General features: G+C 42.1%; 2 protein-coding genes across 2 annotated transcripts; both read right to left on the bottom strand.

Moving 5' to 3' along the window:
- Positions 1–4,103: 4,103 nt before the first annotated feature.
- LOC110533914 (fibroblast growth factor 4B-like) lies at positions 4,104–8,118 on the bottom strand. The gene is made up of 3 exons (XM_021618510.2): positions 7,512–8,118; positions 5,863–5,966; positions 4,104–5,504 (listed from the first exon to the last, which is right to left on the bottom strand). The coding sequence occupies exons 1-3, from the start codon at positions 7,810–7,812 to the stop codon at positions 5,328–5,330; spliced, it is 582 nt and encodes a 193-aa protein (XP_021474185.1). The 5' UTR covers positions 7,813–8,118; the 3' UTR covers positions 4,104–5,327.
- Positions 8,119–10,469: 2,351 nt separating this feature from the next.
- On the bottom strand, positions 10,470–12,714 carry LOC110499942 (fibroblast growth factor 3-like). The gene is made up of 3 exons (XM_021577002.2): positions 12,157–12,714; positions 11,577–11,680; positions 10,470–11,309 (listed from the first exon to the last, which is right to left on the bottom strand). The coding sequence occupies exons 1-3, from the start codon at positions 12,431–12,433 to the stop codon at positions 10,905–10,907; spliced, it is 786 nt and encodes a 261-aa protein (XP_021432677.1). The 5' UTR covers positions 12,434–12,714; the 3' UTR covers positions 10,470–10,904.
- Between the last annotated feature and the right edge of the window lie 8,862 nt (positions 12,715–21,576).

Raw genomic sequence — 21,576 nt, 5'->3', positions numbered from 1 at the left:
CGTTGAAGTCTCATTGATAATTAGCCTGGAAATCCAGATTGAATCATGCCACGTTTCACCATTCTTTCACTGAAACAGATACGAAATAAAGCTGAAATCAGTCTGGATTTAAAGTCTAACTTAAAGTGCAGCTGTTAAGTCTTTTGCAGGTCTGTAAGTGAGTATAAATTACAGGGGGGAGTAAGATAATACAATCCGTTATTCATCGCCATTATTAATCGTTTCGTTCACTTTCTGTCTTTTTTGAGAATGCATTCCAACACTGTCATTTTTGGGCAACCCCGCTATTTACTGTGACACACCGAAGCGTCATAGTTTGAAGTCTGAGCTGTATCCTTATGAGTCATCATTCACAAGAGCACACTGCGTAACACGTTCTTGTTATGGGAGCGTCTGATAGGCCTATGTCCCCCAGGCTATCTATTGCCCCAATCAGTAGGCCTACTTGAAAGAGCTTTCTGAATTCCACAAGTGCAGTGAGTCGTTGGTATGGACAAATTATCTGTGATATGTGTCTATTTGATATACAGTACCAGTCAAACGTTTGGACACAGCTATTCATTCATTCTTTATTTTTACAATTTTCTACATTGTAGAATAAGAGTGAAGACATCAAAACTATGAAATTGCACACATATTTTATATTTGAGATTCTTCAAAGTATCCACCCTTTGCCTTGTTGACAACTTTGCACACTCTCAACCACCTTCACCTGGAATGCTTTTCCAACCATCTATAAGGAGTTCCCACATATGCTGAGCACTTTCCTTCACTCTGCAGTCCAACTCATCCCAAATCATCTCAATTGGGTTGAGGTCGGATGATTGGAACGACTCACAGCACTTGCTATACATACCTACGCTATGGTCACAAGACGCAGGCCTCCTAATTGTCCCTAGAATTTCTAAGCAAACAGCTGGAGGCAGGGCGTTCTCCTATAGAGCTCAATTTTTATGGAATGGTCTGCCTACCCATGTGAGAGACGCAGACTCATTCTCAACCTTTAAGACTTTACTGAAGACTCATCTCTTCAGTAGGTCATATGATTGAGTGTAGTCTGGCCCAGGAGGGTGAAGGTGAACAGAAAGGCTCTGGAGCAACGAACCGCCCTTGCTGTCTCTGCCTGGCCGGTTCCCCTCTCTCCACTGGTATTCTCTAACAGGGGCTGAGTCACTGGCTTACTGGTGCTCTTCCATGCCTTCCCTAGGAGGGGTGCGTCACTTGAGTGGGTTGAGTCACTGACGTGATCTTCCTGGCTGGGTTGGCGCCCCCCCTTGGGTTGTGCGGTGGCGGAGATCTTTGTGGGCTATTTTTTATTTATTTAACTAGGCAAATCAAATCAAATTTTATTTGTCACATACACATGGTTAGCAGATGTTAATGCGAGTGTAGAACTAATTCTTATGTTCAATGACGGCCTAGGAACAGTGGGTTAACTGCCTGTTCAGGGGCAGAACGAAAGATTTGTACCTTGTCAGCTCGGGCATCTGAACTTGAAACCTTGCGGTTAACGGTCCAACGCTCTAACCACTAGGCTACCCTGGCTTGTCTCAGGATGGTTGGTGGTTGAAGATATCCCTCTAGTGGTGTGGGGGCTGTACTTTGGCAAAGTGGGTAGGGTTGTATCCTGCCTGTTTGGCACTGTCTGGGGGTATCATCGGATGGGGCCACAGTGTCATCTGACCCCTCCTATCTCAGCCTCCAGTATTTATGCTGCAGTAGTTTATGTGTCGGGGGGCTAGCGTCAGTCTGTTATATCTGGAGTACTTCTCCTGACTTATCCGGTGTCCTGTGTGAATTTAAGTATGCTCTCTCTAATTCTCTCTTTCTTTCTCTCTTTCTTTCTTTCTCTCTCTCGGAGGACCTGAGCCCTAGGACCATGCCTCAGGACTACCTGGCGTGATGACTCCTTGCTGTCCTCAGTCCACCTGGCTGTGCTGCTGCTCCAGTTTCAACTGTTCTGCCTGCGGCTATGGAACCCTGACCTGTTCACCAGACAGCATGAGCGGTAGAGATACTCTTAATGATCGGCTATGAAAAGCCAACTGACATTTACTCCTGAGGTGCTCACTTGTTGCACCCTCGGCAACTACTGTGATTATTATTATTTGACCATAATGGTAATTTATTAACATTTGAACATCTTGGCCATGTTCTGTTATAATCTCCACCCGGCACACCCAGAAGAGGACTGGCCACCCCTCCTAGCCTGGTTCTTCTCTAGTTTTTTTTTTCTCCAGGCTTTTCTAGGGAGTTTTTCCTAGCCACCGTGCTTCTACACCTGCATTGCTTGCTGTTTGGGGTTTTAGGCTGGGTTTCTATACAGCACTTTGAGATATCAGCTGATGTAAGAAGGGCTATATAAACACATTTGATTTGATTATATTGTAGATGCCAGGTCATCTGATGCAGCACTCCATCACTCTCCTTCTTGGTCAACTAGGCCTTACACAGCCTGGAGGTGTGATGGGTCATTGTCCTGTTGAAAAACAAACGATAGTCCCACTAAACACAAACCAGATGGAATGGCTTATCGCTGCAGAATGCTGTAATAGCCATGCTGGTTAAGTGTGCCTTGAATTCTAAATAAATCACTGACAGTGTTACCAGGAAAGCACCCACACAGCACAACACCTCCTCCTCCATGCTTCACGGTGCGTAAACACAAATGGATATCATCCGCACGGCGGTTGGAACCAAAAATCTAAAATTTGGACTCATCAGACCAAAGGACAGTTTTCCACTGTCCTTAGCCCAAGCACGTCTCTTCTTCTTATTGGTGTCCTTTAGTAGTGGTTTCTTTGCAGCAATTCCACCATGAAGGCTTGATTCATGCAGTCTCCTCTGAACTGTTGATGTTGAGATGTGTTGGTTACTTGAACTCTGTGAAGCATCTATTTGGGCTGCAATCTGAGGTGCATTTAACTCTAAAAAAACGTATCCTCTGCAGCAGAGGTAACTCTGAGTCTTCCTTTCCTGTGGCGGTCCTCATGAGAGCACGTTTCATTATAGCGCTTGATGTTTTTTTTGACTGCACTTTAAGAAACATTCAAAGTTCTTGATATTTTCTGGATTGACTGAACTTCATGTCTTAAAGCAATGATGGACTGTAGTGTCTCTTTGCTTATTTGAGCTGTTCTTGCCATTATATGGACTTGGTCTTTTACCAAATAGGGCTATCTTCTGTATAAGACACCTACCTTGTCACAACACAACTGATTGGCTCAAACTCATTAAGAAGGAAAGAATTCCACAAATGAACTTTTAACAAGGCACACTTGTTAATTGAAATGCATTCCAGGTGACTACCTCATGAAGCTGGTTGAGAGAATGCCAAGAGTGTGCAAAGCTGTCATCAAGGCAAACGGTAGCTACTTTTAAGAATCTTAAATGTAAAAAGTATTTGGGTGTGTTTAACATGTTTTTGGTTACTACATGATTCCATATGTGTTATTTCATAGTGTTGATGTCTTCACTATTATTCCACAATGTAGAAAATAGTAAAAAATAAAGAAAACCCCTTAAATGAGTAGGTGTGTCAAAACTTTTGACTGGTAGTGTGTTTGTAAACTATCTAGAGAGGTTGGCATTATTCACCGACACAGTGTTTTTTTTTAGGTTGACTTGAATTGAAGTATTAGCTTGATAGATAGGGTGCTGCAGAACACAATTTATTTACTTTCCTAAAGTCATTTGATAATATGCACAGCACATACACCATAATGTTGAACAGGACCTGTATAAAACTACAGACATAATGTTGATACATACTGTATAGGCTACATGAAATGCATAACATAAGGGGACATAACATAATTGTGAACTGAACGCAGAATATCACAAGGGATAATATTACTGACCACAGTAAGAAACACATCTACTGCTCTATTCAATCCGTACCACGGAAGTTCAGCGTTAAAGTGTGATTGAAATTTAAAAGCAATGTTCCCGCGTTAACGGAGACTGCACTCACATTAAACACTGCATAGAGATGTAGAATCTTAGCAATGTTGCCGCGTCAACGGAGACTGCACTCACATTAAACACTGCATAGAGATGTAGAATCTTAGCAATGTTCCCGCGTTAACGGAGACTGCACTCACATTAAACACTGCATAGAGATGTAGAATCTTAATTTGACCACCCTTTCCTGCATTGCGAGACATTTTAAACTTTTAGCATATTTGAGGTTTAAAAAGTCTTCTGAAGTTCCCTTACCAACAATGCATCAACACCTACAAAAATGTTCATTAATTATAATCAAAATAACAATTCACATTTCCTATTGCTGCAGGATTATTGTCCTGCTGTAACAAACTGGCTCAAATTAAGATCCTAATTTGTAATGCTTCAGCGATACAGACTGAATAGAGCCCTGTTTCAGTTGACATTATATGTACATTATCTGCATCCGCTGTGCCAAACAAGAAATTACATTCTTCTTCGTTTAATTTGCACATACCAGGCATTGAGTACAACAAGACATATATTTGAAATACAGGAAACCTTACAACGTGACAATGTCATAGATAACTTTATATATGTATATAAAGTTATAATAATCACTAATGTGGCAGTAGAGGGTCCAGTCATTTGTGTGTGCATTTGTTATTTATGAAAAGAGTTTTAACCAGACATGCACACAACAAAAATATAGTTAAAACTTAGACCAGGGTTAACAGATGTGCTAATCTGAACTCCGATTCCCTCTCTCTGATTGGGTTCCTCTCTATTCCATCTCATCAGTGATATCCAGTGTCGGGTGAATTGTAAAGTGTAGAAGCGTGGGTTGCGTCATACTGTACGTCATGCTCAGAAAGACAAAACAACAGCAACAACACAATCCCTCCTTGCAGCTCCATAATGAGGTAGTGAAACAGTAAATCAATTAGGAATTAAAAAATAATGGGACCAGTACTGAACTGAATGCTTTGAACCTGCTATCATCATCTTCCTTTTTGATGCCGAGACACAAATCTGACAAATGTGGGTCTCCAATTCCTTTCAAAGTAGTACAAGTAGGATGACAATGCTTACTGCACAACAACCTTTGCTGCACAACAGTTCTTTAAAAAAAAGTGCAAAATCAATTTTACTCTTAAAAAAAAAGCACTCATCGTAAGACACATAGCAGCACAAACAAAACAAAACAATTGTCATTGTTCATCCCCTCTTTCTACATTACTCCACTTTCCCAAAATAGAAACATTCTCAGGAATCATAAATAAATAACTTAAATATCTCACTCTAGAAAAACATTTGAAAGTGCATTGTTTTCCAGTCTCTCTCCTCTACCCTTGTTGAAGGTACAGTCTCATTGGAGTCATTCAGATCCTTGGTAAGAAGTGTGTTACTGTCATAGCTGGTGTAACTCGATTTCCTTTTTTGGTTTTGCCAGTCTTACTCAATCCAATATACATCCCTGGGTGAGCTGCTGACTCATAAGCATTGTAGTTATTTGCCAAGAGATTCTCCTTGAACTTGCACTCATCATTGTAATGACCCTGGAGAAGGGATGAGAGAAGAGAGGTTAATATTTACCTTAAAATAATCCAATGTACCGTAGACGAAGCTCTGTTGGCCAAATGACGCCCATCACGCATGTCAATCTCAACACTTGGGATTTTTTTTCGACAATTACATATTACCATGTAGGGTACTGTACATGTCATGGAGTCTAGGGAAAGGAAATGTCTTGTATTGAATGAATCTGTGGCGTAGTGTACTATGACGTTCATAAGCTACAAAACATGTACAGGCATGCCAAGACATTGACTATCATTTTGCTGTGGAGATCTCTCATGAAGCAAAGTAAGTTGTGACGTAGAAATACATCCAAGAAAACATGTCATGTCTACTTACAGATCCATAGAGCTTCCCTTTGCTGTTCATGGCCAGAAACATACCACTTCGGACGCCAAAGAGCGTCACAACCCCTCTCTCCACAGGTGATATCTCAAGGAGACCTGAAATGAGACAAAGAATATCACTGTGCTATGTTTACACAGTACTTATCTACACCAAAACGAAGTTGTTTATAATCCATTGTGTTGTAAAACGAGACGGAGAAGATAAGGACAACTGTAGTAGACAGGTCTGTTTAGGTCTCTGTTCAAACTGGTACTGGAACATCCTGCAAGGAAATGATGCTTTCCTCCCTTGATACTAGATGATGAATTGGAGCATCGAGTAGGCCTAGGCTAAATATGATGTAGACTTCCTTTCAGTCAAGTACCCAGTAACAGGTTGGACTTTTGATTAAATTGCCTACATTGGGCTTGCACAATAAAACAAGATAAAAAAAACACAACAACTTTGTCTTGTCTCTCTGGCTCTATTTGAGGATTGTTTAAAAAAATTAAATAACGTATTCTCATAGACTCATTTGTGAGTAAAGAAGAGAAAAATAGTCAATATTTTCCAATGTGTTCTGACTTTATACACTACTGGAATGAATACCTTAATGTCTTATGATGACTAGTCTATTCTCCATAATACCCGGGCTCCCGAGTGGTCTAAGGCACTGCATCTCAGTGCAAGAGGTGTCACTGCAGTCCCTGGTTTGAATACAGGCTGCATCACATCCAGCTGTGAATGGGAGTCCCATTGGCCAAGCGCCGTCCAAGTTTGGCCAGGGTAGGCAGTCATTGTAAATAAGAATTTGTTCTTAACTGACTTGCCTAGTTAAATAAAATAAAAATATAATGGAAAACAACTGACCTAACATCACACCAATATATTGATAAACACTCCCCTCCTGTAATTCTCACAGAAACCACTTCATGGGTGTTTTCAACACTTTCCCTGGATGCTACTAGTCTTGCTCAATTAAACATTTCATCTGTGTCATATCAACTTTTTAAGTCACTCCAAAGAAACGATTTTGAGGCATTTTGATCTAATATTTTGTGATTTAGAAAAATATATATACTCGAATGAAGTTAGATCTATAAACTGTTTTATTTATACCAGTAGGGGAGCCTAAAGATAAATAATCCACTTGGTTAGAGAGATTTTTTTTACAACGTTTTAATAAAATAGTACATTTTAAAGTGAGTGTGTTTGGGGACCCCCCCCCCCCCCCCCCCCCCATCCACTCTCAGATCTGGTATCATCCCTGATTCCTTTTGACATTTCAGAAACATGTCCCGAAGCCTTTTTATTTGAAAAAAAAGACCTGCGAAAATTGTTCAAGGAGGCGCATTAATCAAAGCCTTACAAAGAAGCCGAAATGAAAAATCACTCTTGGCTAAAACACACCGTTGCATCCATCCACTGTAGTCACATGGGACAATAACACTAACATCCATGTGACGTCAATTTGCTAGTAGCCTAATCAAACACAGTATTATGCTCAAGTTGGCATGGTGCCCATTCACACAACTCCATCCCATAATATGAAGTTCCAAAGTGGTGGCGCATGACACAAACAGGTTGCAGACCAAGAGAGGGGCATCAAACAATTGGCGCAGGAGATTATGAGTTCAATAAAAGCATGAAAATGACCTTACTGTATCTATTTTCGTTATGTATTCCAGTTATCTTTCCGTCTGGTAAAACTTGAATATGAAACCCAATGCCGACATTGCAGTATAGACGCCGAAGTCTTTTGATGCCTGTAAGATAGTCACCGTCTCGGTTGATTTCTCTTTTTTCCCATGGGTTTCGAGCCAGGGAGCGAGAGTAGAGCGTTTCCCAATGGCGCTCTGTATTGTCGGTCTGCCTACCCGCAAACGGGGCAGTGCGCACTGAGGTACACACTAGTCCCCACACCAGCAGCGGTACTGGTAGCCAGGACGCGTGGACAGACATCCCTGTGCTGTCGGTCAGTGCTGTCTCACGTGTTTGAAGAGGTTTTACAATTCCCCAAATCCCCTTTCCCCTGTCCGTGGTGCTCACAGGTTGACAAAAAAAGTTGTGGAGACTGGGGGACTCAGTGAGCCTCACTAGTCTATCCAGTGAAAAAGGTAACTTATTTCTGAGTCTGCATGAAGTCTTTTCTGTAGGCTACTTCAATGGCTCCGCTGTTTGTTTTTTGTATTACTCTTTCCGAGTTGCTTTGTGTAGGAGTTGTGTGTTGTCAGTCGTATTGCAGGACCTGGCCATGTATCTCCTCTCCTGACGATACTTATATGTGCTCCGAAATTATATCACACGCCACCTACTGTACCAAAATGTTGCTCTCAACTCTTAGAGTTGGAGTAACCTTCGACGCAAAGTCATGAGAAAACCACCTCCCTTTCTTGTGCACTTTGATATCGGAGTGGCGGTGGGCAAGCAATTCAATGCGCCCGGTTGATGTATTGACTGTAATGTTAGTGTGAGCTGACACATGTAACCTATATAAAAACGTTTTCCCAGCCTGTACATAGTGTCTTTATCTTGCTCTTCCCAGGCTTCTCAATGCGTGTCCAGGCGACAGGATGAATTACGCATGGGATCGTTGTCTTAAACTTCCTCCGATATCGTCGGAAATAAAACAAATGTATTGCAGGATGCAGAATAGGAAGCTGAAAAGGCAGCAGACTGTTGCACAGTAGACAGTGCTATAAATGAAACCATAACAGGAAAACAACAGCACTTTAGTGGAATTTCCTACTTTTACAATAATGGAAATAAGAGACAGGCGGACAGAAAACTATTATTTAAATGGAACAATATCAACAATAAGGTTATATTTGTATTATTTTGATGCAAGACAAATACTTTAGCATCTTAACAAGGTTGGTGACATTATCAACCCAAGCCTCCTGCCATGGGGATGAGGGATCTACAGTAATCTGATCCAGTAATCTTCTGTTCATCTGATCAGCTAAACACAATGTAAAAACCCCAGACTGTACCAAGCGATTACGCACAAGGTTCCTAAGCTTTACGCACAGGATGTTGGAGATATCCATTATTAGACTCAACTTCTGGCCCATGGTGGCCAGTGATGCGTAAACCACCCATGCAATAGCAATGCACGTCCATAAAAGTTAAATACAAGTTTATATCAAAGGTTTGCTCGAGGTTTGAACCCTATGTGTGACCGTCCACACCTTGGAAAGCCTATTACCACTTTGCCAGTGTAATACACAACCGGAATGACATAGAGGTGTCAATTGGGGCGTGAGGCGCAGCGACTTATGCACCTGTTCACAAACATCATTTCATTATTTCAAGCTGGCGAATGAATTACTGGTGGAAATATTGCGGCTAATTGTCAAATTATACATAAAACAAAGACTGAGGGCCACGTAAGAAGCTATATTAAATCCACAGGAGGTTGGTGGCACCTTCATTGGGGAGGAAAGGCTAATTTTAATGGCTAGAGTGGAATGAGTGGAATGGTATCAAATACATCAAACACATGTGTTCCATTTGTTTGTTACCATTCCATTAGCTCCTTTCCAGACATTATTATGAGCATCCTCCCCTCAGCAGCCTCCACTGATAAATCTATATTCACTTTTGATATAACGTGGTCCTGAGTTAGTCAAAACGGTCCATTACTTTGGCAAAAGTCTCAAATATACTTAACTTTATTTGATGTTAAAAATGTGTTTTGGGTACTAAACTTCCAACAATATTGCTTTGGAATCGGTTCAGAGTAAATGTTTAACGCAAACGCACGTCCCAAGAAAAATATTAGCCTTTAGTCTGATATTTAGATAGCCTACTTATTTTATTTGATACTTGAAAAAAAGGTTTAGGTAATTAATTGCTTTGCAAGAATTACACTTCCAACACAGTCTTTTAGATTTTTATTAGATCGGTTGTTTGTTGATATTTACCCATACATCACGCAAGAGACAAAATATGAATAATAATTTCAGGCTTCTGAATTCTAGCCTATACATACGCGTATCCAGCTGCTCTCCATGGTGCTGCATTTTAGCCACGTGGTTTTGCGTTATCGTCAGATCTATGCTGGACCGGGTGCCGCATCCAGGATGTCTTTGTTCAACTTTTCACAGGGTGTGAAACAATGTATTTTAAAGCCACAGTCCGTCACTTGTTTCAGTAATTTAAAATAATAAAATACACTGATTTTGTAAGAAAGTGATTTATGACTACATTACTGAGATTAGTAGGCCCTACAACTGTCTTACCTTGTCCTTACTCCAATAACGAATGAGCTGTGCTCCTTTCGTTACGTTTCTGTTGTCATTGGGAAATTGGTCAACTAATAATAGCTTAAAATATTGATTTTAAAGAGTACAGTTACTCTCTTGGAATGTAATTGAATGCGAACAGAACGTCTGAAGAGAAGTGGTTTTACTTGCTGCCCCTAGGGTGCAGTGTCCACTAATGAACAGAACCGATGATACACCTTGAAAATAAACCCAAAGGCTGCGTTTACACAGGCAACCCGATAATTCCTCAAAACTCTAGACTATTAGCCTAATTCTTAAATAAAAATCTAGACTGCCATGATGAATGAATCTTGAGTTATATAGACCAGTAGAAAAACAATGCAAAAGCAATTTTGAATGAAAATGTGTTTATGATATAAAAAGCAAATAAATTAACACCACAATGGTAATACACATACTATTTATCATTTGCAAACACTTTTACCCAAAGTAACGTACATCAGGATGCGACCCACAATCCTGGCCTGGCATGCATCAAGCTCTACCAACTGAGTCACAGAGGACAATATACCATTGATTGTACAAGTGCTTTTTTGTACATTGTATTATTGTGTAAATCCACATGCATCCTTCCAGACATCTTCCTATGAAATGGTCATCAAGAAAAATACAAGACATTAACTGCATGTACTTACGATAATGTGAGTTAACAATTAGTGTACAAAGATACATTATATTCGAGACACTGATCACTTTATTCACAGGACAGTATCATTATGCCGGTTTAAATGAGGGCAGGGGGAGCTTGTATCTCTCAGTCACCAGTCATGCTCTTCCCACAGTCCACGTGTCTGACAAGTGAGACTTGTCATCAAGCTCCCTGGAGATGGACACATCTCTATCTCCTCTGCCCTGTTTCCCTGTGAGTCTGAGGGCATTCTGCCTGTACCCCAGACTACTGTTGATCAACAGGTGAACCATGTCATGGTCCTCGTTGCCCAGGACCCTAGGCAGGAAGAGGGAGGCCTTCTCTGTCTTTCGGGTCTTCAGGCCCCGCCTTGGCTGGCCCTTTCCATTGATTGACACATACCACAGCCTCCCAGCGCTCACCCTTCGCCTACTTCCTGTTGAGGTGGAGTGTGGGGTTGTCCGGTAGCGGCGGGAGGCGTAGGTGTTGTAGCCTAACTCATGGATCCGCTCCATGAACTCACACTCCTGGGTGAAGACAGCCTGAGAACAAAATGACTTTAGTTGAAACCAAATAAAGTTTTTCCAAATGTAACTCTGTGCACAATGGAAATTAGACTGTATATGAATGGTAGTCAATTATCCAATTATTAGAAAGAGAGAGAGAGAGAAAGAAAGAGAGAGACAGACGGACAGACAGACAGACGGACGGACGGACGGACGGACGGACAGACAGACAGACGGATGGACAGACAGACAGAAGAACAGAGGGAGGACAAAGAAAGATCTCAGAGATCATGTCTCATTTACAGATGCATGTAGTCGTCCTTTTTGGTTCATGGCCAGATATCTCCCGGAGAACAGTCCTTTAATCATCACCAGTCCCACATCCACTGCTGTGATCTCCAATATACCTCAATTGGAAAACAATTCAGTCAATAAAAAAAAAGAAAGTAAATTCATTGTCATTTCATGGAATGACAAGTGATACTTATGTCAGAGTAATAACAATGTTATTATAATGTAGATACCACTACAGTTGTGTTAGATGCAACAACAATGCTGTATGGATTTTAGTTAGACTTCAGTAACACTTTACATCATCAGGTAGTGTTCTGGTCACTCCAATGTAGCCTACCAAATTACCAATGCACAGTGGATAGTAGGAACGACCCTCATAATAATGCACGCGACTTGTAAGAAGTAAAGAAGAAGAAGCTCTGTTTTAACTGAGAAATCATGAATGTCTACTTTAAAACTATTTCCAATCATGTATACCGTGGGACTATTATTGTTAGGCTTTAGCCTCTATAGTGGCTGAACATAAACTTCAATATATGCATAGCATATAACATGGCAGAAATAAGAACGCAAATAATACTGTACTCACTGAAAGGGTTATGCTCCTCCAGGGTCCCATCTATTTTCCCATTGGGATGTATTTGTAAGTGATATTTTGTGGCACAGTACAGCTTTCTGTGTCTCGGTGCTCCCTCAAGGTGCTCATACACTCCTCCGCGCCCCACAGCATCCCTGCGCTGCCTGAGGTCACAGCTCTGCCCACCGAAACTCTGTGGAGTAAATGTCCTTACCACCGAAGAAGAACGAGGCTTTTGGTGACTGGGGTGTAATACATTCACCAATAGCAAGACCAGAATTATAACCATTGTGGCATGGCCGAAAATAGTATATTAGTCCCTTTCCATGATTGACAAAAACGGACTCAATCGTTTCCATCGAATTCTTAGGAAGCCCATTAGTCCAGTCCGATAAAATGGATCCACTTTAGATACATTCGTTTTGCCAACAGTAACTCGCTTTCAGTCAACCTGATTTTGAAATCGTCATGGAAACGAGACGAGTACACCGTGAAGATGCCCGAGTTGCGCGCAAAACAAAAGCCCTCATTCATTCGATAGCCCTATTGCGGCGATTGTTACGACGGAGAAAGTCAAGGTACGGTCTTGTGTGAGCTATGAGAGTGCACTAGATATGGATGGATAAAACATGACATTACACACAGAGGCTCATTGCTGAAAGCCGCATCACAAAGGGCGAGCCAGCCATCTGAGGACAGAGTGTTCCTCTCAGCTTTACTTTTGATGCATCCAAAATGCCAATTAGACATTCCAAAATTATAGCCTACAGCATGGGTTTCAACACCAGCATTCCCCTGGTCAATTCAAACTCCCAACTCTTGCCCAGTTGGTGGAAAGATGCTAAAACGAAGACATAGGTGGTAAGGATGGCAGAAATGGTTTCACATCCGAAACAGCTGGACACTATAATGTTATTTAGAGGGCAGACATAGTGATCAAAATATGTGCATCTTTTTTAAAGCATTCCCACAAATAATATATAGGCTACAACCCTGTCAAGATATTCGTACATGTTATGGTTGTTTTGCAGCGTCAGAATAAATCTGATGGGATAACACATTTCTATTTTGAAGAGATGGAAGTATGGAGTGGGTTTATGGGAGAAAGACTGCAAGTGGAAAGGACGTCACACTGCTTGCTTAGTGGGTACTGGCTCATACTGAGGCTCGAACACAGGACGTCTGCTGGACACAGACCGTCTGCTTCGCAAACACAAGTGACTGCCCTCCAGGAGAATCTTACCCAGTCACTCCACCGAAAAGCTAGTGCAGAAACTTTAGGTCGACTGAGTATCACAGATCCCCCATCTGCCACAGAAGCCAATATCACTATGAGTATCTGGAGGAGGCAGCACATGTTCCACTGCAGAGAAACACCCCTGGAGCTGGTTAAGTGCCTTGTTTAAGGGCACATGGCAGTAGGTGGCATCTGATATTGTGATGCCAGATACAAAATCAGATGTATCCTGATTGCAGCTTCAGTTACCAGCTCACTTCCACCACTTCCAGGATTTGATCCAGCAACCTTCTGGTTACTGGCCTGATTATGTTGCCTTAATGCTCATATTTACTGTCTATTCACTCACTTGGATGCTACACCAAAGAATGGTACTCCAGGTTCCCACCATTCTTTATCGTATGCTCATAGTTCACTGTAAAATATTGAAGTTTGCTGAAGCTCAGAGTTTAACCCGTAAATTACTCATGATGAAATTGCTTAGATCTTGGCAGTGTTGTGGTTACAGCCTTGATAATTAGCTCTCCATCATTAAAGCTATCATGCCCCTGGCATTGTGTGAAAGTGGAGCAGAGTGCTTGCTCATGAAGCCATAGACCCCATTGCATACTGCACAGAGAGTACTCATGGGATTGTGTCGATCATTTGTCCTGCCCTTTATAAAATGCCTGTTGGCCACACATTCAAGTTTTAAAAAGGCTTCTAAAGTTTGTAATTTCCTCTTAAAAATGTCAGACTTGATTTGCCCTAACATAAAATGTATCAACCCCTACAAAAAATATCCATGAAATATAATTAACATAATAATGTACATTTCCTGTTTCCTGTAAGATAATTTTCCTGCTGTAGCAAACTGGCTCAAATTAAGATCTACATCTGCATGGTGTAGTTTGTTACACGTCTGTAGCTCTGTTTCTCATAGACCTACAAATCGACTATCATGTCATGTTTTTGCTGGTGACTGTGCGTGTCTGATGTGGTGGGACTGAGAGTATAGTTATATGAGGCCCTTTGGAGTATTTTTGATCTGAGGGCCCGATTAGGGTTGTAGGCAATCAAGGTATGGGCGTTAGGGTTGTAGGCAATCAAGGTATAGGCGTTAGGGTTGTAGGCAATCAAGGTATGGGCGTTAGGGTTGTAGGCAATCAAGGTATGGGCGTTAGGGTTGTAGGCAATCAAGGTATGGGTGTTAGGGTTGTAGGCAATCAAGGTATGGGCGTTAGGGTTGTAGGCAATCAAGGTATGGGCGTTAGGGTTGTAGGCAATCAAGGTATGGGCGTTAGGGTTGTAGGCAATCAAGGTATGGGCGTTAGGGTTGTAGGCAATCAAGGTATGGGCGTTAGGGTTGTAGGCAATCAAGGTATGGGTGTTAGGGTTGTAGGCAATCAAGGTATGGGCGTTAGGGTTGTAGGCAATCAAGGTATGGGCGTTAGGGTTGCAGGCAATCAAGGTATGGGTGTTAGGGTTGTAGGCAATCAAGGTATGGGTGTTAGGGTTGTAGGCAATCAAGGTATGGGCGTTAGGGTTGTAGGCAATCAAGGTATGGGCGTTAGGGTTGTAGGCAATCAAGGTATGGGCGTTAGGGTTGTAGGCAATCAAGGTATGGGCGTTAGGGTTGTAGGCAATCAAGGTATAGGCGTTAGGGTTGTAGGCAATCAAGGTATGGGCGTTAGGGTTGTAGGCAATCAAGGTATGGGCGTTAGGGTTGTAGGCAATCAAGGTATGGGCGTTAGGGTTGTAGGCAATCAAGGTATAGGCGTTAGGGTTGTAGGCAATCAAGGTATGGGCGTTAGGGTTGTAGGCAATCAAGGTATAGGCGTTAGGGTTGTAGGCAATCAAGGTATGGGCGTTAGGGTTGTAGGCAATCAAGGTATAGGCGTTAGGGTTGTAGGCAATCAAGGTATGGGCGTTAGGGTTGTAGGCAATCAAGGTATGGGCGTTAGGGTTGTAGGCAATCAAGGTATGGGCGTTAGGGTTGTAGGCAATCAAGGTATAGGCGTTAGGGTTGTAGGCAATCAAGGTATGGGCGTTAGGGTTGTAGGCAATCAAGGTATAGGCGTTAGGGTTGTAGGCAATCAAGGTATGGGCGTTAGGGTTGTAGGCAATCAAGGTATAGGCGTTAGGGTTGTAGGCAATCAAGGTATAGGCGTTAGGGTTGTAGGCAATCAAGGTATGGGCGTTAGGGTTGTAGGCAATCAAGGTATGTGCGTTAGGGTTGTAGGCAATCAAGGTATAGGCGTTAGGGTTGTAGGCAATCAAGGTATGGGCGTTAGGGTTGTAGGCAATCAAGGTATGGGCGTTAGGGTTGTAGGCAATCAAGGTATGGGCGTTAGGGTTGTAGGCAATCAAGGTATGGGCGTTAGGGTTGTAGGCAATCAAGGTATGGGCGTTAGGGTTGTAGGCAATCAAGGTATGGGCGTTAGGGTTGTAGGCAATCAAGGTATGGGCGTTAGGGTTGTAGGCAATCAAGGTATGGGCGTTAGGGTTGTAGGCAATCAAGGTATGGGCGTTAGGGTTGTAGGCAATCAAGGTATGGGCGTTAGGGTTGTAGGCAATCATGGTATGGGCGTTAGGGTTGTAGGCAATCAAGGTATGGGCGTTAGGGTTGTAGGCAATCAAGGTATGGGCGTTAGGGTTGTAGGCAATCAAGGTATGGGCGTTAGGGTTGTAGGCAATCAAGGTATGGGCGTTAGGGTTGTTTGGTGTTAGAGTTGTAAGGTTGTGAGGCTGTAGAGTTGTACGGCTATAGAGTTGTTACGTTTGTAGAGTTGTAAGGTTGTAAGGTTGTAGAGTTGTAAGGTTGTAGAGTTGCAAGTTTGTAGAGTTTAAGGTTGTAAGACTATACGGTTTTAAGACTGTAGTTGTAAGGTTGAAAGGCTCTAAGTTTGTAGGGCTGGAAGGCTATAAGGTTGTAAGGCTGTAAGGCTGTTAGGTTGTTAGGTTGTTAGGCTGTAAGGCTGTTAGGTTGTAAGGCTGTTAGGTTGTAAGGCTGTTAGGTTGTAAGGCTGTAAGGCTATCAGGTTGTAGAGGCTGTTAGGTTGTAAGGCTGTTAGGATGTTAGGCTATAATACTGTAAGACTGTTTGGTTGTATGGCTGTTAGGCTGTAAGGCTGTTCGGTTGTAAGGTTGTAAGGTTGTAGAGTTGTAATTTTGGTAGGCTGTAGAGTTGTAAGGCTGTAGAGTTGTAAGGTTGTGGAGTTGTAAAGCTGTAGAGTTGTAAGACTGTAGAGTTGTAAGGCTGTAGAGTTGTGAGGTTGTAAGGTTGTAGAGTTGTAGGCTGTAGAGTTGTAAGGCTCTAGAGTTAAGTGTTTGTACTGTTGTAGAGTTGTAAGGCTGTAGAGGTGTGAGGTTGTAAGGCTGTAGAGTTGTAAGGCTGTAAAGTTGTAAGGTTGTGGAGTTATAAGGTTCTAATGCTGTAAAGTTGTAAGGCTCTAGAGTTGCAAGTTTGTAAGGTTGTAGAGTTGTAAGGCTGTAGAGTTGTGAGGTTGTAAGGTTGTAGAGTTGTAAGGCTCTAGAGTTGCAAGTTTGTAAGGTTGTAGAGTTGTAAGGCTGTAGAGTTGTAAGGTTGTAGAGTTATAAGGCTGTAAGGTTGTAAGGTTGTAGAGTTGTAAGGTTGTAGAGTTGTACAGTTTTAAGGCTTTAAGGTTGTAGAGTTGTAAGGTTGTAGAGTTGTAAGGTTGTGGAGTTGTAAGGCTGTAGAGTTGTAAGGTTGTAAGGTTGTAAGGCTGTAGAGTTGTAAGGCTGTAGAGTTGTAAGGTTGTAGAGTTGTAAGGTTGTAGAGTTGTAAGGCTGTAGAGTTGTAAGGTTGTAGAGTTGTAAGGTTGTAGAGTTGTAAGGTTGTAGAGTTGTAAGGTTGTAGAGTTGTAAGGTTGTAGAGTTGTAAGGCTGTAGAGTTGTAAGGCTGTAGAGTTGTAAGACTGTAAGGTTGTAGAGTTGTAAGGCTGTAGAGTTGTAAGGCTGTAGAGTTGTAAGACTGTAAGGTTGTAGAGTTGTAAGGCTGTAGAGTTGTAAGACTGTAAGGCTGTAGAGTTGTAAGACTGTAAGGCTGTAGAGTTGTAAGGCTGTAGAGTTGTAAGACTGTAAGGTTGTAGAGTTGTAAGACTGTAAGGTTGTAGAGTTGTAAGGCTGTAGAGTTGTAAGACTGTAAGGCTGTAGAGTTGTAAGACTGTAAGGTTGTAAGGTTGTAAGTCTCTAATGCTGTCAGGTTGTACGACTATGTGTTTTTAAGACTGTAGTTGTAAGGTTGTAAGGCTCTACTTTTGTAGGGCTGGAAGGCTATAAAATTGTAAGGCTGTAAGGCTGTTAGGCTGTAAGGCTGTTAGGCTGTTAGGTTGTAAGGCTGTTAGGTCTTAAGGCTGTTAGGTTGTAAATCTGTATTTAGGTTGTAAGGCTGTAAGACTGTAAGACTGTTAGGTTGTAAGGTTGTAAGGTTATGTGGCTGTTAGTTTGTAAGTATGTTAGGTTGTAAGGTTGTATGGCTGTTTGTAAGTATTTTAGGCTGTTAGGTTGTAAGGTTGTAAGTCTGTAAGACTTTAAGACTGTTAGGTTGTATGGCTGTTAGGTTGTAAGGCTGTTACGTTGTAAGGTTGTAAGGCTGTAGAGTTGTAAGGCTGTAGAGTTGTGAGGTTGTAAGGTTGTAGAGTTGTAAGGCTGTAGAGTTGTAAGGTTGTAAGGCTGTAGAGTTGTAAGGCTGTAGAGTTGTGAGGTTGTAAGGCTGTAGAGTTGTAAGGCTGTAGAGTTGTAGAGTTGTAAGGCTGTAGAGTTGTAAGGCTGTAGAATTGTGAGGTTGTAAGGTTGTAGAGTTGTAAGGCTGTAGAGTTGTGAGGTTGTAAGGCTGTAGAGTTGTAAGGCTGTAGAGGTGTAGAGTTGTAAGGCTGTAGAGTTGTAAGGCTGTAGAGTTGTAAGGCTGTAGAGTTGTAAGATTGTAGAGTTGTAAGGTTGTAGAGTTGTAAGGTTTTAGATTTGTAAGGCTGTAGAGTTGTAAGGCTGAAGATTTGTAAGGTTGTAGATTTGTAAGGCTGTAGAGTTGTAAGACTGTAGATTTGTAAGGCTGTAGAGTTGTAAGGCTGAATATTTGTAAGGTTGTAGATTTGTAAGGCTGTAGAGTTGTAAGGCTGTAGAGTTGTAAGATTGTAGAGTTGTAAGGTTGTAGAGTTGTAAGGTTGTAGATTTGTAAGGCTGTAGAGTTGTAAGGCTGTAGAGTTGTAAGGCTGTAGAGTTGTAAGGTTGTAGAGTTGTAAGGCTGTAGAGTTGTAAGACTGTAGAGTTGTAAGTCTGTAGAGTTGTAAGGTTGTAGAGTTGTAAGGCTGTAGAGTTGTAAGACTGTAGAGTTGTAAGGTTGTAGAGTTGTAAGGCTGTAGAGTTGTAAGACTGTACGGTTGTAAGGTTGTAAGTCTCTAAGGCTGTCAGGTTGTAAGACTTCACTGTTTTAAGACTGTAGTTGTAAGGTTGTAAGGGTGTAAGTTTGTAGGGCTGGAAGGCTATAAGGTTGTAAGGCTGTTAGGTTGTTAGCCTGTTAGGTTGTTAGGCTGTTCGGTTGTTTGGCTGTTAGGCTGTAAGGCTGTTAGGTTGTAAGGTTATGAGACTGTCTGACTGTTAGGTTGTTTGGCTGTTAGGCTGTCTGACTGTTAGTTTGTAAGCCTGCAAGTCTGTAAAGCAGTAAGACTGTAAAGGTTGTAAGGCAGTAAGGTATTAAGGCTTCAAGGCAGTAAGGCTATAAGGCTGTAGAGTTGTAAGGTAAGGAAGGGCATTTGGGTTATTGAGTTGGGTTATTTTGGGTTATTGACTGTTTGGGGGTTGTCTGTCGTAGTAATTCTTTGTAATTTTCAGTCAGTCTGGATGAGAGGCAAAACCAATATTTTTCTCCTTTACTGATATATTTTATAGACTATTATTCTTGAAAGAGAATTTAAAATGTTTATGTTAAGGGTATATTGTTTTAATGAGTTCCAGATTGCAAGAGATAAACACTTATTGATAGAGATCACCAACCTCACAGATTAGTTAGCTGAAAATACCTACCACCCTCAGGGCACAGCTGCAATTATCACTAGGAGCAGGAAATCACCTGAGATAAATGGTTTTGACAGGGTCTAGATGACTATGGGCTGCAGGCAGGCTGTGGAAACACAACACTTCAAGGGTTAAAGGGTTGAATGTTGTTAGCTTATTATGGAGCTTTGGCCTTTGACCCTGCCTGGATCTAATGATTAGTATACATCTTGCATAAAGTCCCTCCATTTTCCAGCGGTGACTATTATAACATAGTCATGAACTTCAGTCTAAAACAGAGAGGATCCAAATCTGTAAAAATATTATCTAAAATATATATTTTCACATTAGAATAAAACCACTCCTTTGAAAAATAGTAGTCTAATGACTCAATAATAAACCCATGCAACACACACAAAGGCAGTGGTCTGATTTGAACTTGGTAAATTATCATAGCCATCTGGTCTTCTCCTTCAGACTGATCTGGGCTGATTGGAGCTATAGGGAGAATACAGGGATGATTAACACGGGGAGGACGGACTCTAAATGAGAAGCAGAACGCTGTTCGATGAACCAGATGCTTTTTAATCTGTAATTTAGGAAGTGTGATATATTGATGCTCTGCTTTCCCTCAACCAGTTGGCTGACTCCTCTCTCTGAACATCCACTGACTCCTCTCTCACTCTCTTTGAAAATCCACTGACTCCTCTCTCACTCTCTTTGAAAATCCACTGACTCCTCTCTCTCTCACTCTGAAAATCCACTGACTCCTCTCTTACTCTCTTTGAAAATCCACTGACTCCTCTCTCTCTCACTCTGAACATCCACTGACTCCTCTCTCTGTACATCCACTGACTCCTCTTTCTCTCTGAACATCCACTGACTCGTCTCTCTCGCTCTCGGAAAATCCACTGACTCCTCTCTCACTCTCTTTGAAAATCCACTGACTCCTCTCTCTCTCACTCTGAAAATCCACTGACTCCTCTCTCACTCTCTTTGAAAATCCACTGACTCCTCTCTCTCTCACTCTGAACATCCACTGACTCCTCTCTCTGAACATCCACTGACTCCTCTCTCTCTCTGAACATCCACTGACTCCTCTCTCTCTCTGAACATCCACTGACTCCTCTCTCACTCTCTTTGAAAATCCACTGACTCCTCTCTCACTCTGAACATCCACTGACGCTTCTCTCACTCTGAACATCCACTGACTCCTCTCTCACTCTGAAAATCCACTGACTCCTCTCTCACTCTCTTTGAAAATCCACTGACTCCTCTCTCTCTCACTCTGAAAGTCCACTGACTCCTCTCTCACTCTCTTTGAAAATCCACTGACTCCTCTCTCACTCTCTTTGAAAATCCACTGACTCCTCTATCACTCTGAACATCCACTGACTCCTCTCTCTTTCTGAACATCCACTGACTCCTCTCTCACTCTGAACATCCACTGACTCCTCTCTCACTCTGAACATCCACTGACTCCTCTCTCTCTCTGAACATCCACTGACTCCTCTCTCTCTCTCTGAACATCCACTGACTCCTCTCTCTCACTCTGAACATCCACTGACTCCTCTCTCTGAACATCCACTGACTCCTCTCTCTCTCTGAACATCCACTGACTCCTCTCTCACTCTCTGAACATCCACTGACTCCTCTCTCTCTCTGAACATCCACTGACTCCTCTCTCTCTCTGAACATCCACTGACTCCTCTCTCTCTCTGAACATCCACTGACTCCTCTCTCTCTCTGAACATCCACTGACTCCTCTTTCTCTCTGAACATCCACTGACTCCTCTCTCACTCTCTTTGAAAATCCACTGACTCCTCTCTCTCACTCTGAACATCCACTGACTCCTCTCTCTGAACATCCACTGACTCCTCTCTCTCTCTCTCTGAACATCCACTGACTCCTCTCTCACTCTGAACATCCACTGACTCCTCTCTCTCTCTGAACATCCACTGACTCCTCTCTCTCATTCTGAACATCCACTGACTCCTCTCTCTGAACATCCACTGACTCCTCTCTCTCTCTCTCTCTGAACATCCACTGACTCCTCTCTCTCTCTGAACATCCACTGACTCCTCTTTCTCTCTGAACATCCACTGACTCCTCTCTCACTCTCTTTGAAAATCCACTGACTCCTCTCTCTCTCATTCTGAACATCCACTGACTCCTCTCTCTGAACATCCACTGACTCCTCTCT

Source organism: Oncorhynchus mykiss, chromosome 2 (genome assembly GCF_013265735.2).
Source record: "Oncorhynchus mykiss isolate Arlee chromosome 2, USDA_OmykA_1.1, whole genome shotgun sequence".
NCBI lineage: Eukaryota > Metazoa > Chordata > Actinopteri > Salmoniformes > Salmonidae > Oncorhynchus > Oncorhynchus mykiss.
This window is presented reverse-complemented; position numbering and strand designations above follow the sequence as displayed.

Coding starts and splice junctions, on each gene's coding strand:
- LOC110499942 (XM_021577002.2), bottom strand. CDS start 12,433: ATGGTTATAATTCTGGTCTTGCTATTGGTGAATGTATTACACCCCAGT. Junction 11,681..12,156: donor GGAGGAGCATAACCCTTTCA/GTGAGTACAGTA, acceptor TTTCCAATTGAG/GTATATTGGAGATCACAGCA. Junction 11,310..11,576: donor AAGGACGACTACATGCATCT/GTAAATGAGACA, acceptor TTTTGTTCTCAG/GCTGTCTTCACCCAGGAGTG.
- LOC110533914 (XM_021618510.2), bottom strand. CDS start 7,812: ATGTCTGTCCACGCGTCCTGGCTACCAGTACCGCTGCTGGTGTGGGGA. Junction 5,967..7,511: donor ACATAACGAAAATAGATACA/GTAAGGTCATTT, acceptor GTCTCATTTCAG/GTCTCCTTGAGATATCACCT. Junction 5,505..5,862: donor AAGGGAAGCTCTATGGATCT/GTAAGTAGACAT, acceptor TCCCTTCTCCAG/GGTCATTACAATGATGAGTG.